Raw genomic sequence first — 14606 nt, forward strand, 5'->3', positions numbered from 1 at the left:
TCAAAATAAAAATATGTTATTTTAAATTAGACGATTCCTCAATAAACTCATTTCAAAATGTATTGAAGTTAACGGGGGACATTTTGAGCAATTGCAGTAGAAAATGAACGTTTCATTGTTAGTGATTATGATAAAAAGATCCTACTGTTAAAGAATGATGTTTAGTGAATATTTTTTTACTTAGATACTTATCGTGGCTTCTTTTTGAAAATACTGCATTTTGCGGTGTAATCGCAAATATCTCGAAAACAGAGGCTTGTTGGGACATCGACTAAGAATACCTTTTTTGTGCAAAATTAATAGGCGATTTGACCCAACCAACTTAGAAGTCAGAATACCGGGTGACCAATAAGATGACACAATTTTTTTGCCCAGATATCGCCGTAGGTGGTTTTTTTCTACAAGTTGATCAAAATCTGATGATAGATTTGGATTTATTATGCTCAAAAACCCCTGTATACCAAATTTCGTTAAAATGTGCAGCTCCGTTCAAAGTAGAATAACGAAAAACTGAAATTTAAATATAACTTTGACGCCCAGTAGGTCGGCAACCGTCAACTTTCGGACTAAGGTAAGTTGTGTTAAATCATCATATTTTCACCCCAGGAATCCACCATTTTGTTTTGTGCCATTACTCTTGGGACACCCAGTACATGGACGAGCCCAGATAGGAACACTACAAAGATTTCATACTACCATCGATCACAGACTGGTCAGAGCCAAAATTGAATTAAGTCTTGCCAAGGAAGGACATAAAATGGTGGCAAATTCTGATTTATTTTCCTGACTGCGTGTACTTGTGATATTCTTATCTTTCCTGGGTCTCAGTCAAAGTGTGAAGTAAAAATTTTGAATATCGTTTATTTCATTTATAAACAATAACAATAAACTTTGACTGAGACTCTGGAAAGATAAGAATATCATAATGGTGTCAAAGAAAAGAAAAAAAAGGAGAGTTTTATCAGATTATATTCAGAATTAAGGTTTTTTAAAGGTAAATTAATAAGAATAAAGATATTAAGAACAGTATCAGCCAATTTGGACAAAACCCTTATTGACGCAAATGATATCGAAGCTGTAAACAACACCATACTAAATGCAATCAAGCGTGCAGAGAATCGATATTGTAAGAAAAAAGACAATAATGATCACAAGCTTCGACAAAGTACCAAACACCTCATGAGGTTCAGACGAGAACTGCCGAAAGAAGAAATCCGAGAGCAACTGAGAAGCTTGAATAAAGATATATCCAAGGAAGTGAGAAATTATTTAAGAAAGTTCAATGATGATAGTTACTATATTACACAAACTATAGAAGAAAATAAAAGCATGAAGATACTCAGAAAGAACATCTCAAATGGCAAAAAATAAATATTTGCCCTCCAAGGTAAAACCGGTACACAAACGAATAATACGGAAAAGTTACTGTAGATTGCAGAGGAATTCTATCTCCCCAAAACTTTTCACGGCAGTTCTCGAATGTGTTTTTATAACACTGAGCTGGGAGACCAGGGGTGTAAACATTGACGGCGAGAGACTATCATCTCCGTTTCGCAGATGACATTGTACTGATTGCAGATCATTTTAATGATGTTGGATGAATTGAGAGAAGCTTCAAAGAGAGTAGGCCTAAACATGAACATGCAGAAAACAAAACTTATGACAAACCTCGTTCTTTGTGGAACATTAAAAAGTGTCGGATACCAAATAGAACAAGTCTTCGATTATAAATAATTGGGATATTAAATCAGACTAGGTAGAGATAATCAAACTTGCAAGATTCAACGGAGAATACACTTAGGGTGTGCTGAATTTGAAAAACTTCGACATAGTGTCAAAAGGAATATCCCGATTTGCCTTAAAAGGAAAGTTTACGAACAATGTGTCTTGCTCGTAAAAACCTACGGAGCAGAAACGCTACTCTGGCGAAGAAATCGATTCACAAGTTGCAAATAACACAAAAAGCACTGGAAATAAAAAAATATATAACACGACATACGTGGCGGTTGGCTGGCCGTATGTCCGATGGCAGATGGACAAAAAAGGTTTTGGTGTGGAGACCAAGACAAGATAGTAGGTAGGCCGCCGACCCGGTGGACAGATGACATCAAGATAATTGCCGGAAATTGGATCCAAGAAGCCCAGAATAGACCGAAGTGGAAACGCCTTGAGGAAGCCTATGTTCAGCAGTGGACACAAATGGCTAATTGATGATGATGAACATCTTAAATGAACCGTTTTTTTCAAGCAGAGTGGCATTCTGTCAATTTCTCATGACTTAGTCGCAAGGAAACAATATCATCGGGACAGACGGAGCTCAATTTACAAAAAAATGGGGCCGTTTGTTGACATAATCCCATTGTTGGAGCAAATCAAATTTACATGTGTTCAGAGAGCAATTTTTCAAGAAACCTGACTGACAATTTAATGTTTATTGTGCAATTAGAAATTATTGTGTCTTGGAATTACATTTTTATCAAGATGATTTAAATGGCAAGTTAGACCTTCTTCGGATCACCAGACAAATTTTTTTTACATTTTAGAAAATTTTTAAACCGAATATTTGGACAATTTGCCGCTCGGTGTACGTAGACACCTATTTGATCAGCATGATGGCGCCCCTCCAAGCGTGACTACCTCAGCGATATTTTTTTCCAAAATACCGAAAATTTGCTGATCGATGAATGGGTCTTTCCTTAAGAAGTCGTTCTTGAGATCAAGTCTATCACATTCCCATGACAACTAAGCTTTCATAGTTTGCATTTGCATGTAATGCGTGCCTCCACAACTTGAGCTCCGAGCCAACAAGGAAAGTGACCTATGAACAAACTTTTGTCTTTGTGATCTGTGGACTCAATCTCTGATCTGTGGATGTACTGTCGACCATTAACTTTTCACTGGAGATAACCTAGGTTTTCACCTTCTTCCGCACGGCAAGCGGAAAATATTAAAATTAGGGGACTTTCCTGCACCACGCAGTCCAGACTCATGAGAACCCAGCTTTACGACAAGCAACCGTTCTGATATATGAAAGTTGTCAACGGGAGTGCGTGTGACCATTCCCCTAACAGTGTTTAAATCAAGCTTTGCATCTGAGTTCTAAACAAACGCCATATGGTTTAGACCAGATTTTAAATGCTTGGCAGATTGATCAAACACAGTTCACAACTTGTTATTGCTAGGTTTGAAAGCATACTTTGAATTAATCTGAAATTTTACCTCCAAATGACCGAAGAGCTCATCGCACTTGTAATATTTAGTGGTAGACAGCATTTTATCCGACTTCATCAGAAACTCTTCAAGGTGTTCTTTTGACTTCTTGGCCTTGGTTCTCTGTTCTTCTTTCTCGTCTTTCTGTTTTTGTGTTTTATACGCATTAAAAACCTGAGAAAAAATGTATTGAATCAAAAATGGTTAAGACTAGTTATAAAAAAAGCAAGTACCTGCTTCCTCTCATTCAGTTTTTTAAACGTCTCATACCGTGGATCATTTTGAATAATTTTTACGCACTGATCCCACGATGCGTTGGATGGGACATTTTTATCTTTTAATAGGTCTTTAAATGCTTCCATAGCCTCCTTCTTATCCTTATATACTTTCGGTTCGGGAGTCGACGGTTTTGTTTCAGTTCGATCATAATGATTTGACGTATACACATCATCTTCTGCAAAATCAAGAATCTAACATTCTAGCCATACTGTACCAAACTGATAATACAGTTTAACTTACCAGGTCGGTTAGGAGGAGTTGGAATGGAAATTGCTGCTAATGTTGCTGCCATTGCCGCTTCCATCGCGTTACTCTTTGGACCTGGACTGGCAGCTAAATTAACGACTATCTTTACAATTTATTACTTAATGAATTAGTTATTTACTTACTGGAATTTGAAACGTTTGGCGAGTTTGATGGAGAAATGGAAGCAGATATTGAAAAAGGGCTTGTAATTTCTTTGGGTGACACTGGCACGCTTTTTGGTTTAGACCTAAAATATTTATTACATCAATAACATTAAAACATTTCTGCAGCACATTTTATCTTAATCACTCTAAATTAAGAGAACATGTTGGAATACAAAGACCAAATGCATGACCATAGCTAGGGACCCTCTGCGCTGTAAGCTAGTAATAAAAGGTACCATCGTCGACCAAACCATGTCGTTCGAAAACCTGGGATGCAACATAACGAGCACAAGATTCCTAGAGGAAGAGGTGAGAAAGCAAACAAACAAAGCAGCCACAATATCGGGACATCTTAAACATATAATATGGAAAAATAAATACCTCAGTACAGGATGCAAGTCCAGAATCTACAAAACATGCGTGCGACCTATTATGACATACGGGGCAGAGATAAGACCGGAAACACCATTAACAAAGAGGATACAAAGAACAACCGAGATGAAGGTCCTAAGAACAATAACGGGATACACATTGAACCACAGACAGAGAAGCATGGACATAAGAGAAAAGTGCCAAACTGACGACATAGTGAGATGGATAAGAAAGAGAAGAAGAGAATGGAATCTGCATGTAAACAGAATGGATGACGATAGACTAGCCAAAATAGTACGTAACAACAACCCACACGGAAGGAGGCCTATACCGCCTTCTATACGATGATGATGATGATAATGATGATGATGTTTAAATAAAATAATCTATTTAAATATGATATAATACCAGGTGACAATAAAAAAGACAACTATATTGTCATGAATGTGATATGAATAGTTATTATTGTTTTTTATTTTGTTTTGTTTATTGTTTACTTTGAAAGTTTTTATTGTTTTTATTCGATTATCCGTTAAAAACCCTACATATATGTTCTGTTTCATTTTTATTCAACACATTTAAGCTACTTTATTAAGCGCACCGTCAGAACCGTCATGAACCGGGAGCTCGTCCGAGACCGTGTCAATCGAAATCCGAGAGCGAACTCCATGCGAAAAATTGTTTCTTTTTTAGATCAGAAATTAAAATGAAATATAGCTTATTCACAAAGAATTAAGAACGATATAAGCTATTCGTTCGGTGTAAAACAATAGTTTTTTGTCCCTATTTTAATTAAAAAAAAAATATACGTATCGTCAGAATCGAGATTGTCAAGCTCAAGTGATGCTATGAATGAAGAATATCGTTCAACTTTATCTAGGTCTGATGATTCTGAGCCTGGCGTTGAGGTAAATGAAGGACATCGAAAGTCTATAGCGAAACATACTTTTATGAAAATACAAAATAATTCAAAATTATAACTGGACGTAATGACAGAAAATCTATTTATAATTGAACTGATAAAACAATTTACTCAATTAGGTAACAAGTATACATAATTTTTAAGTAAACATTATTTAGTATTACAAAAAAAATGCTTTGATAAGTTTTGCAGAATTAGGAGACGATTTTGGAGTTTCTACAAGTACCTACTGCTAGTAGAATTTTATCAGTCAATTGAACCAATTAACCGGATATCGAAGTTTGATAGTGTGGATGCCAGCTTATAAAGTAAAAAATGGTCTTCCGATACCCTTTAGAACACGTTTTAGCAAAGTTTATGCTATAATAGAATGCTTAGAAATTGAAATCCAAAAGCCAGAAAATCAAACAAGCTTTAACGTGGTCTAATTATAAAAAAATGCAATACAATAAAATATCTGATATCTTCCAGACCAGACGGTATAATTACCTTTATTTCACCCGGCTTTGGTAGTCGTACATCTGATACTGTTATTGTCGAAAAAGGTGGATGGTTCGATAAGAACAAAACAACATCATAAAACAAAAGACAAGATACCGTTTAAATGAACACAAGGACTACATGAAGGCCGGCCTGTCTCGTGACGTCTGACCAATCACATGGCGTTTCCGCATGACGTCAATTTGATCAGATTTGAAAGCCTATTTAATAGCAAATTATTTTTCGGGATTTATTTTTCTTGCAGTGTATTTATTTGCAACAAATCTTGTATTCTAGTATGATTTTAATAAAAAATAAATTTAATGCAAAAGGCCCATTGTAAAATGTTTCTTGAAAAAAAATTCCGAAAATATGGTCAACTTTACTACTTTCTGTACTTACTCTTCTGTAACCCTTTTTTTGATCTCTTCCAATTCGGGTGGTATAATCCATCGTGATTCTTTTGTGTTAATATTATGATAGTATGTTTTTCCATTTTCAGCAGTAAATTCTTTCCAGGGACACTGACACAATTCCACCTATAACAAACAATATTATAACTCTATCTGCTCGATATTGCATTAAATTAATTTTGTTTATATCATTTAAATAAAAAAATGTGCACTTTAAGTCGCTACAACGAGAAATCGGAAATGACTTCTTCGATTTAAGATTATATTAGTGAAGTAAACTTTGGCCAACAATACCATAGAAATTTTATATTAGGATATGAAAAATATTTACCATTTACAAACAGACCTGCTTTAATTTAGTGGAATTAACTTCAATGGAGTCCCGGAAGACAACTGTTTTTTTTTAAGATTTTTTAGAAAGCTCTTTACTTTTTGAATCAAATGGTTTTTTTTTCTAAAATCATACACGAATAAGTCGAAGAGGGTGTCTATTTATAGTGGCATGTGATTGCTTCCTTAAACGGCATATTCTCTTGCAGCAAATGAACCGTGGTGCTTTAATTAATATTTACCTCTGCTGGTGTCTTTAAACAGTCCGGCTTTATCCAACTACTTTGCTTTGTAACAATGTTGTAATAATATGTTCGACCATCAGGTGCTTTGTGCTCAGTCCACTCACTGATTGAACCGCCAAGTGAAGGTAAGACAGGAGGTATAGCAGGAGCACCAAATCCTGGAGGTGGCACACTGAATGGGGCTGGGATAATCGGGCTAAATCCGGACATACCAGAAATCGGTACCTACATAAGTAAAGAAAGAATACTTATCAATGCGTCTATGAGATATGCATTATATCGCAAGAAAAACGTTTACCTGAGGCATCAGTGGAGGCGTTCCAATGCCTGGAGGAGCAACAAAACCTTGCGATTGATCCTAAAATTATATTAATTGAATTGAACGATATTTTATAGCTTCCAAATATACTCCGCCACAAAGCTAAAGCACGAGGCCATACATATGAAAGTACTTACAAAATATGATTGATTAGAGTTAATAGAACTGAGCAATAACGACAAACAAACTCAACAACCAAACGAAATTTTAATGAAAATGTAATTTGCTTACCATTCTGGTCGCTGCTTGTGTCAACAAAAATAGCGAAAATCAATATATTTCATTCGCTCATAACTAAATTAAATAAGATAATTTAGATATTTTTTAGACTTCCGACCACTTCCCTAAATTGCGGCTGCTACACCAACACAAAATGACAAAATCCGCCAGACCAACCTAACCTGTTTTCTTCTTTTTGTTCTTTCTTTTTTTCTATAGGATCGTTCCTCAGTTGAGTCTTCCCCATTACTAGTTTTCCCAACAAGTGCACCCGCGGGTCACAGTCCATGCCTGTGGTATGGAGGATTTTTGGACACAATTTTGAGACTCTTTTATGTTAACGTGCTCACTTATTATTAGTACTTGTCACCATGCGGGATTTTGTGAATTTCTTATGCAAAAATGGATTTGCTGTTCTTAATTACCATATCGTTATTTGATAATTTATAGCTACTATTTCTCTTATTTCATGTGTATTCGTGTAATATATTTATTTTCTTCTTTTCTTTTAGTTTGTATTTCGTTGTAGTAAAAATGTTGCAAGTAGTTGCAAAAACTTGGAATATTTCATTTAATATAGCATCACTGTATTTCCTAATACAATAATATTATACAACACGAAAACGTGGTCAGTCCTTTACTTTTTGACAGATCCGAATTGGCATCGTTGAATGGGAGGTATTGAATTCAAATTTAAAAGAAGAGAATTGAAAAGTTAGAAGTGTCAGATTAGATGTCAGACTTTCAGAGAAGCAAATTGCTTTTTCCAATTATTTGTAAAATATCTTAAATATTTATAAAAACAATAAACATGAGTAGGGAATTCGTGTGGGCAATCAAGAATGGAGATTTAGAACAAGTGAAGCTAATTGTAGAGAAACAGGTAATTTCAATAAAACAAATCATTCCTTACGTTTACATGTTTTTCAGCAAATGACTCATGATTGATTCTTCAAATCTGAAGCATAAAATGCTTGAACGTTAAACCTTTTAATGAGCTACTAATGTTTTTTCGTAGCATATAGACGTTAATCAGGAAGTAGATGGACGCCCTTCAATTTTATATGCAGCAGATTACGGCCAAAGAGCTGTTATGGAGTACTTACTTACTGTTGGAGCTGATGTAAATGTAAGTTCATTCCGTGTATGACTAGTAATTAACTAATTGGAAGTATGCAATGTTATGTGAAGTTCTAATGTGCCATACACTCAGATTTTCCCCACAGCAACATATTTTTTTTACATTTTGAAAATTGCAGGATTTACTCGTCTAAATAATTAGAAAAATAAACTATAACAATATGCGCATCTCATATAAGCTGTTTTGTATCAGAATTACCGACTGACTATATATTTATGCGGATAGAAAATAGAACAGTATTTTTTATAGCAACTAAAATCGGAATTGGCTAGTTTATAGCCCAATCGCGTTCGAATTTATTACCTAAAATAGCAGACCTTGTCGATATTCTTTTACTAACAAGTTTTTTGGGTCATTTTCTAGTTGCTCTAGCTCATGGGTGTGAAGCTAACAATATACTCACTATAGATAATCGTTCTACTAACGACTTTTCAAAGTGGTGTTTCTTGTGGAGTGGTTTTTGACCACTTCTTACTCACTAAATTTCACTACTGAAGGTTACAAAGGTCGCCACTGACTTCTTATGACAAAGTGTCTCCAACTGAAAAATATTTTTTAATTTGAATATAGACCCACCAAGGCATTAATTTACTTTCCTCTATCTAAGACCTTTGTTATGATATCTAGCAAACACTTCGGAAAGCAAACCGCATAATGATATCCGGATTAATAATCGATCGATTGTCACTGCGGCGACATTAGATAGGGTCTACATTAAAATCGCAGTGAACCGGTTGTATTTAAAAATGCTTTATCGTGAAAATACTAGTAGCAAACCAATTGTGCGACGATATAAAAGATAATGAGCGGATGAATAGATAGTGTTTTACACTCGCATTTCCGGTCCATATATTAGCTATTAACAATTTATTGCAAAAAATGTTGTCTTTTTTGTTTATAACTTGGAAACTAATGGAGCAATCGGAATACCCCAATGCGATGATTAGTTTCTGAGAAATTTAGGAAAACCCGAAAAATTGAGTGTTTTTTTTTGAAAATTGATTGAGTTGGAGCTCTAAAATTCCGACCAGCGCTAGTGCTGATGCGAACCCAATTATTTGATTGTTCTGCGCTTGTCAGAACCGCTGGTCTTTCCTTTAATCCTAGAATTCCTAGAACCCGTAACGAACGGGTTCTGAACCAGACCCTACTGTAGACAGAACTTTCGGTTCAGAACGACTAATTTTTTTCGCGCATGCGATCAGTTCCGAACCAGTTGTGAATCGTCACGGCGAATAAAGCTAATACTAAGTATATTCCCATGATACAATGCATACAAGGTAGGATATTAATCGGACGGAAACTCGATTTTCGTGCGCACATGACGTCACTGGTTAGCACTTTGGTAAAGTGAACAGCTGATCCTACTTAAAATGCATGTAACCTAGACAGATTTTCATTGAATTTAAAACGCAATAGTTCAAAAGTGGAAAGTTATATACTCATATACTTTGCAATGTATAGCTCAATGCTTTTAAAATCGCGTTTGTAACCTGATTTGGGCTTAGTGCGAAGAAAAATACCCTAAAAAAGTATTTACAAAATCTCTGATTTTCAGCGTTTTAGCTTGCTGTGTTGCCAGAGTGTCATTCGTAAAAACGGGTAGAGCCAAACGAAACAATTAATTCATTGTATCATTCAATGAATTATGGGGTGAATCCGTTTGGGTGTGTTTGGAATCTTGTAGGCAAACAACTTAGCATTTTGCATTTGGTGGTTGGAAAGTTTACTGTAGAACGTGTCCAAGCTATGGGAGAATGCTTTTTGTCGTGCGAATATGCCCTCAGCATTTCAAAAATGATGATTATGAGAGGAATTTGCAATTCAAACTTTTGGGGTACTTACCAAAAGCAAACGCTATACTTTATTGCACATCTGGCAACTATGCTAGCCTACAAAATAAATACATTTTTGTTACTTTTTATTTTCAAGTTTAAAACCTGCTGCAAAGCATTTTGTAATTATAAAGAAGATTTATTAAAAAATAATTAAATATGACAAAGACTAAATAAGCTATATTTAATCACATTTAGCAGAGAGGAAAAAATCACGAAACGCAGTGACTTCCACTGACGTCACGCAAATCGACGCAAGATCCTACCTTGTATTCATTGTATCGTGATATACTCCGTACACTACAGGGTGATTCAAAATTGGCGTCATCCCTCTGGAGGTGTTGTCTGGCGCTGTTATAGGAGGACAGAAAAAATAGTAAAATAATTTTTTTCCCAATTTTTTCAAGGTTATATGCCTAATTAACATTACGAAAATACCTGTTGTTTCGTAATTATTAAAAACTCCAGTAACCATGGAATTATACAGACTGACAATAAGATAGACAAGGATAAACGGTAAATTCAACAAGATTCGTTCAACATTCAACAAGACTGCTCAACGTACTTTCGACATGTCAACCTGTTCTCATAACCTCGAATTCTGCGGGGTTTGGTGTTTACATAAATCATCCAAACAACACCAAACATTTGAATCGTTAACTGCAAACAAGCTCTTGCCTGTGTAATCTCCTTATTATCTACTCTTATCAAGCAGCTTCTCGTCTTCAGTTAATTAACTCGTGCTCCATTTGTATCTCCTTGTGCTGTGTGTATCGGTCAAACGTGGTAGGAATGTAGCCCTACCTCGGTATTTATTTGGTGCTTGGGAAGGAACTGATTCGAGTATTGTTTATAATTATTATTCATAATAATTAGATTATGCCTAATACTTGTTCCTCTGTGTCTGGAACCCGAACATCGATTGTCTTCCACTATCTTCCTGGAACCACTCTCCTCGCCCTTTGTTGGCGTGAGTTCTTTTAGCTTCTGCTATGTTACTGTAGCATAATGATAGCAAACATCATTGCCGTTGTGATTTTTATCACAAAATTGTAGAAGGGAACTGTTTTGATATAAAAAAATTTCGTAATTTGAAGCAAAGATCGTAATTTTTCTTTTTGAATGCTTAAGTATTCCAATATGCTACCAATTAAACATGGACCAATTTCTAAGTAATGCTTAATAACAAAGTTGAAATTTGATCTTCAACAGTTAATATCTTCTAGAAATTTTCGAAAAAAAAAATTTCAATATTTTTCTCGTACTCCCCAAGTGAGCCTATATCGCCCCTTAAAAGGAATGACGCCAACTTTGATTCACCCTGTATAACTATGGTCGCACGTCATTAATCCTCCGTCGAGCTTTGTTGTCATACCCGCCATAAATTCTCGTTTCAGTATTAAATTATCTCAATGCTGTCTCGCTTTTGCTGATTATTCTTTATGGAATAATGGTTTATTTGAAAAGCACAAATATACCGTCAACCCAAAGTCATAAACAAGTACATGACAAATGCAACAACCAAACGTCATGTTTCATTAAAAAAGTTCCGATCTATTCGGCAGCATTACAATTAAAATATTCTTACAATTTGTAATTTATAACTTTGTTACAAGTTCGGTCTCAAAGTCGTTTTAATGGCCTATTTTTCTACGTTCGCCGATGTGGCCACAAGCAAAACACTATAACAAGCGCAAATGTCATGCAAAATATACAACGTATTCGCTAGTTCAACCACAGATGGGCCCGCCATTGTTAACTGCAAAAATTACAAATACATTGGGAATACCTTCTTGGCATCACTTATTTATCCTTTGTTTTTAAATCTAGAACATAAAACAATACATAATTTTCAATATTTTTCTCTTTGTTTAAAGGCTTGCAAATGTTGAGTAGAACTAAAGAAAAAAACTCACAATGACATCTAATCGAAATTTTACGAGTTAAAGTGTAGTTTAAATTAGGCGCTAGTGGACTTTTGAACTCGCGAATGCAAACACGGTTTCCACCTCGAAAATCCGTTTTTCGAACTCCCGACGGATTGACGCCGTCCACGTTCGAAAAACGACACTTTTCGCCCTTATATCGAAAACTACTATTTGCTTTATCAGACTATGAAGGTTTTCACGGCCGGTCAAATCAGATATAGAAATGTTTTTCGGGCTTTGATGCCGTGGTCCATGGGAATTTCTTCCTCCTAAGGATATATACAGGGTGATTCAAAATTGGCGTCATTCCTTTTAAGGGGCGATATAGGCTCACTTGGGGAAGGGGGAAGATAGTGGTCGACAATCGATGTTCGGGTTCCAGACACAGATGAACAAGTATTGGGCATAATCGAAACAGGGCCTTCCAGGGGCACTCAGAGCACAATAACTGACACTTTCCCAAGTACCAAATAAATACCGAGGTAGGGCTACATTCCTACCACGTTTGTACGATACACACAGCACAAGGAGATACAAATGGAGCACAAGTTAATTAACTGAATACGAGAAGCCGCTTGATAAGAGTGGATAATAAGGAGATTACACAGGCACTAGCTTGTTTGCAGTTAACCATTCAAATGTTTGCTGTCGTAAGGATTATTTATGTAAACACCAAACCCCGCAGAATTCGAGGTTATGAGAACAGGTTGACATGTCGAAAGTACGTTGCGCAGTCAACGAATCTTGTTGAATTTACCGTTTATCCTTGTCTATTTTATTGTCACTCTGTATAATTCCATGGTTACCGGAGTTTTTAATAATTACGAAGCAACAATATTTGAAAAACATTGCTGCCGTATTTCTGATATAGTATTTTGGAAATTTCTCAGTTTTTAATAATTAATTTTTTTTACTATTTTTTCTGTACTCCTATAACAGCGCCAGACAACACCTCCAGAGGAATGACGCCAATTTTGAATCACCCTGTATATGTACTATTTGCTTTGATTATACATCCGCAACGAATTTATTTCTGTTTACAAAACGCTACCTAACGGCGATCGTCAGCGCAAACGGCAACGTCAAGTTTATGAATGGGCCTGAATAAGATAAGAGAGACGCAAAACGCAAAATAATTGTCTTCTATTGGCTGTCAGTATACTCCGATCCCCGTTCTCTGTTATCTTATGGGAAATAAGTTAATTTCAATAAGCGAAAAGAGAAGCTAAGCCGCATTTTCGTATGAAATACCAGAAATATAAAAATCAGCATATTATTAACTTCTATCGCGGGGATCTGATAAACCAGGCAATTTTCCTTTTTAGCAGTGTCCAATTATTGTAGTAGAAAAGTACTTTAGTACCACTTTCATTCTAGGAAAGTGAAGTGAAAAAGTGGTCGAGATCCCCATTTTCCCGTGATACATTACTATCAAAATTGTTAGTAAAATTATTATCTACAAAACAACCCTATTTTTAACTTTGAATGCGATGGGGCCATGAATAGCTTCAAATTACCGTATTGTCTACAAATGAATTAAATATTATATTATATTTTGTTTTTAGTCAAAGGATAAGCATGGCATAACTCCAATTTTAGCAGCTATTTGGGAGGGACATATAGCTTGTGTGGAGTTGTTACTTCAGAAAGGTGCTAAAAAAGATGGTGTAGCCCCTGATGGCAAATCATATTTTGAGTCAGCTGAAAGCAGTGAAATTCGACAACTTTTAGCTTAAGTATTAAGAATAGTTATTGTCTATACCTGCTCCAGTGATACCACTTTTATTTGAGTTCTGAGAGGAACTTTATATTGTGATATTAAAGGAAAATGTTTGCTTCGAAATGTCCGCATCATTAGAAATTGCTTATTGACGAATGAATGCACTTTATTTGTGGGGGTAATTGAGGTTGTATTTGTAAAGAAAGATTTTGTGCATATTCAGTGAGAGAAAATGGAATTATTTGGACTTGAAATCTTAGAAAACGATTGATATATGTATAGTGCTATCTCTTTTAAAATCTTATTAGATCTCCTAAGTTGTATGATGTGATCAAAGAGAGAGGTTGTCATGTTCAACAAGTAAATTGTCCAGCCAATAAGCTTTCAGTTTAGGCAGATATGAATTAACTTGTTTTAATTTTATTTACATTTAAATGCTAAATAAGTTGCTTGACTGATCCAAGCAACAAAAATATATATTTTTTTATTTAGATCAGGTTCAGAGGTATTTTTTGCATTGATTGAATAACGTTATGTTAATGAATTAACATTAAACTATGTAAATGTGTCATTTTTTGGGGAAAACGGAATTTGAATACAATATTTGTACAGAAAAACACCATTTCGTTGGAAAAATAAATAATACTGTGGTTTTAACTGAATTTTACTTATGGCTATATTTAATAAAAATTGCATAATGACATTATCATAAGTATTCATTCATAATGGGTGGTACACAATTAACGCAATGACTTGATGCTGTCCCAAATTTATACTAACAAC

The 14606-nt window shown here is 35.2% G+C and overlaps 2 protein-coding genes across 3 annotated transcripts; one reads left to right on the forward strand and one right to left on the reverse strand.

Moving 5' to 3' along the window:
- Positions 1–3115: 3115 nt before the first annotated feature.
- On the reverse strand, positions 3116–9156 carry LOC125504171 (pre-mRNA-processing factor 40 homolog A-like). 2 transcript variants are annotated; one of them, XM_048665764.1, is made up of 8 exons: positions 8744–9156; positions 6960–7019; positions 6659–6886; positions 6076–6212; positions 3879–3982; positions 3730–3822; positions 3444–3664; positions 3116–3384 (listed from the first exon to the last, which is right to left on the reverse strand). In XM_048665764.1, exons 2-8 carry the CDS (start codon positions 6966–6968, stop codon positions 3163–3165), a joined length of 1014 nt encoding a protein of 337 aa, XP_048521721.1. In that variant the 5' UTR covers positions 6969–7019; positions 8744–9156; the 3' UTR covers positions 3116–3162. The 2 variants fall into 2 exon arrangements, with proteins under 2 accessions (XP_048521721.1, XP_048521720.1); XM_048665763.1 differs by lacking the exon at positions 8744–9156 and adding an exon at positions 7212–7363.
- Positions 7855–14480, forward strand: LOC109541286 (myotrophin). Its single transcript, XM_019910105.2, has 3 exons — positions 7855–8082; positions 8218–8328; positions 13669–14480. The coding sequence occupies exons 1-3, from the start codon at positions 8011–8013 to the stop codon at positions 13837–13839; spliced, it is 354 nt and encodes a 117-aa protein (XP_019765664.1). The 5' UTR covers positions 7855–8010; the 3' UTR covers positions 13840–14480.
- The last annotated feature ends 126 nt before the right edge of the window (positions 14481–14606 follow it).

The sequence above is a fragment of the Dendroctonus ponderosae genome, unplaced genomic scaffold (genome assembly GCF_020466585.1).
Source record: "Dendroctonus ponderosae isolate FM_Combo_2020 unplaced genomic scaffold, Dpon_F_20191213v2 Dpon_F_20191213_4, whole genome shotgun sequence".
Classification (NCBI taxonomy): Eukaryota; Metazoa; Arthropoda; class Insecta; order Coleoptera; family Curculionidae; genus Dendroctonus; species Dendroctonus ponderosae.

Excerpts from the sequence above, each read along its gene's own strand:
- LOC125504171 (XM_048665763.1), bottom strand. Across the intron at positions 3,823-3,878 it reads GCCAAACGTTTCAAATTCCA|CTGCCAGTCCAGGTCCAAAG; the intron begins GTAAGTAAATAA and ends TCGTTAATTTAG. Across the intron at positions 3,385-3,443 it reads AACTGAATGAGAGGAAGCAG|GTTTTTAATGCGTATAAAAC; the intron begins GTACTTGCTTTT and ends ATTTTTTCTCAG.
- LOC109541286 (XM_019910105.2), top strand. The coding sequence starts at position 8,011 with ATGAGTAGGGAATTCGTGTGGGCAATCAAGAATGGAGATTTAGAACAA. Across the intron at positions 8,083-8,217 it reads AGCTAATTGTAGAGAAACAG|CATATAGACGTTAATCAGGA; the intron begins GTAATTTCAATA and ends GTTTTTTCGTAG. Across the intron at positions 8,329-13,668 it reads CTGTTGGAGCTGATGTAAAT|TCAAAGGATAAGCATGGCAT; the intron begins GTAAGTTCATTC and ends TTTTGTTTTTAG.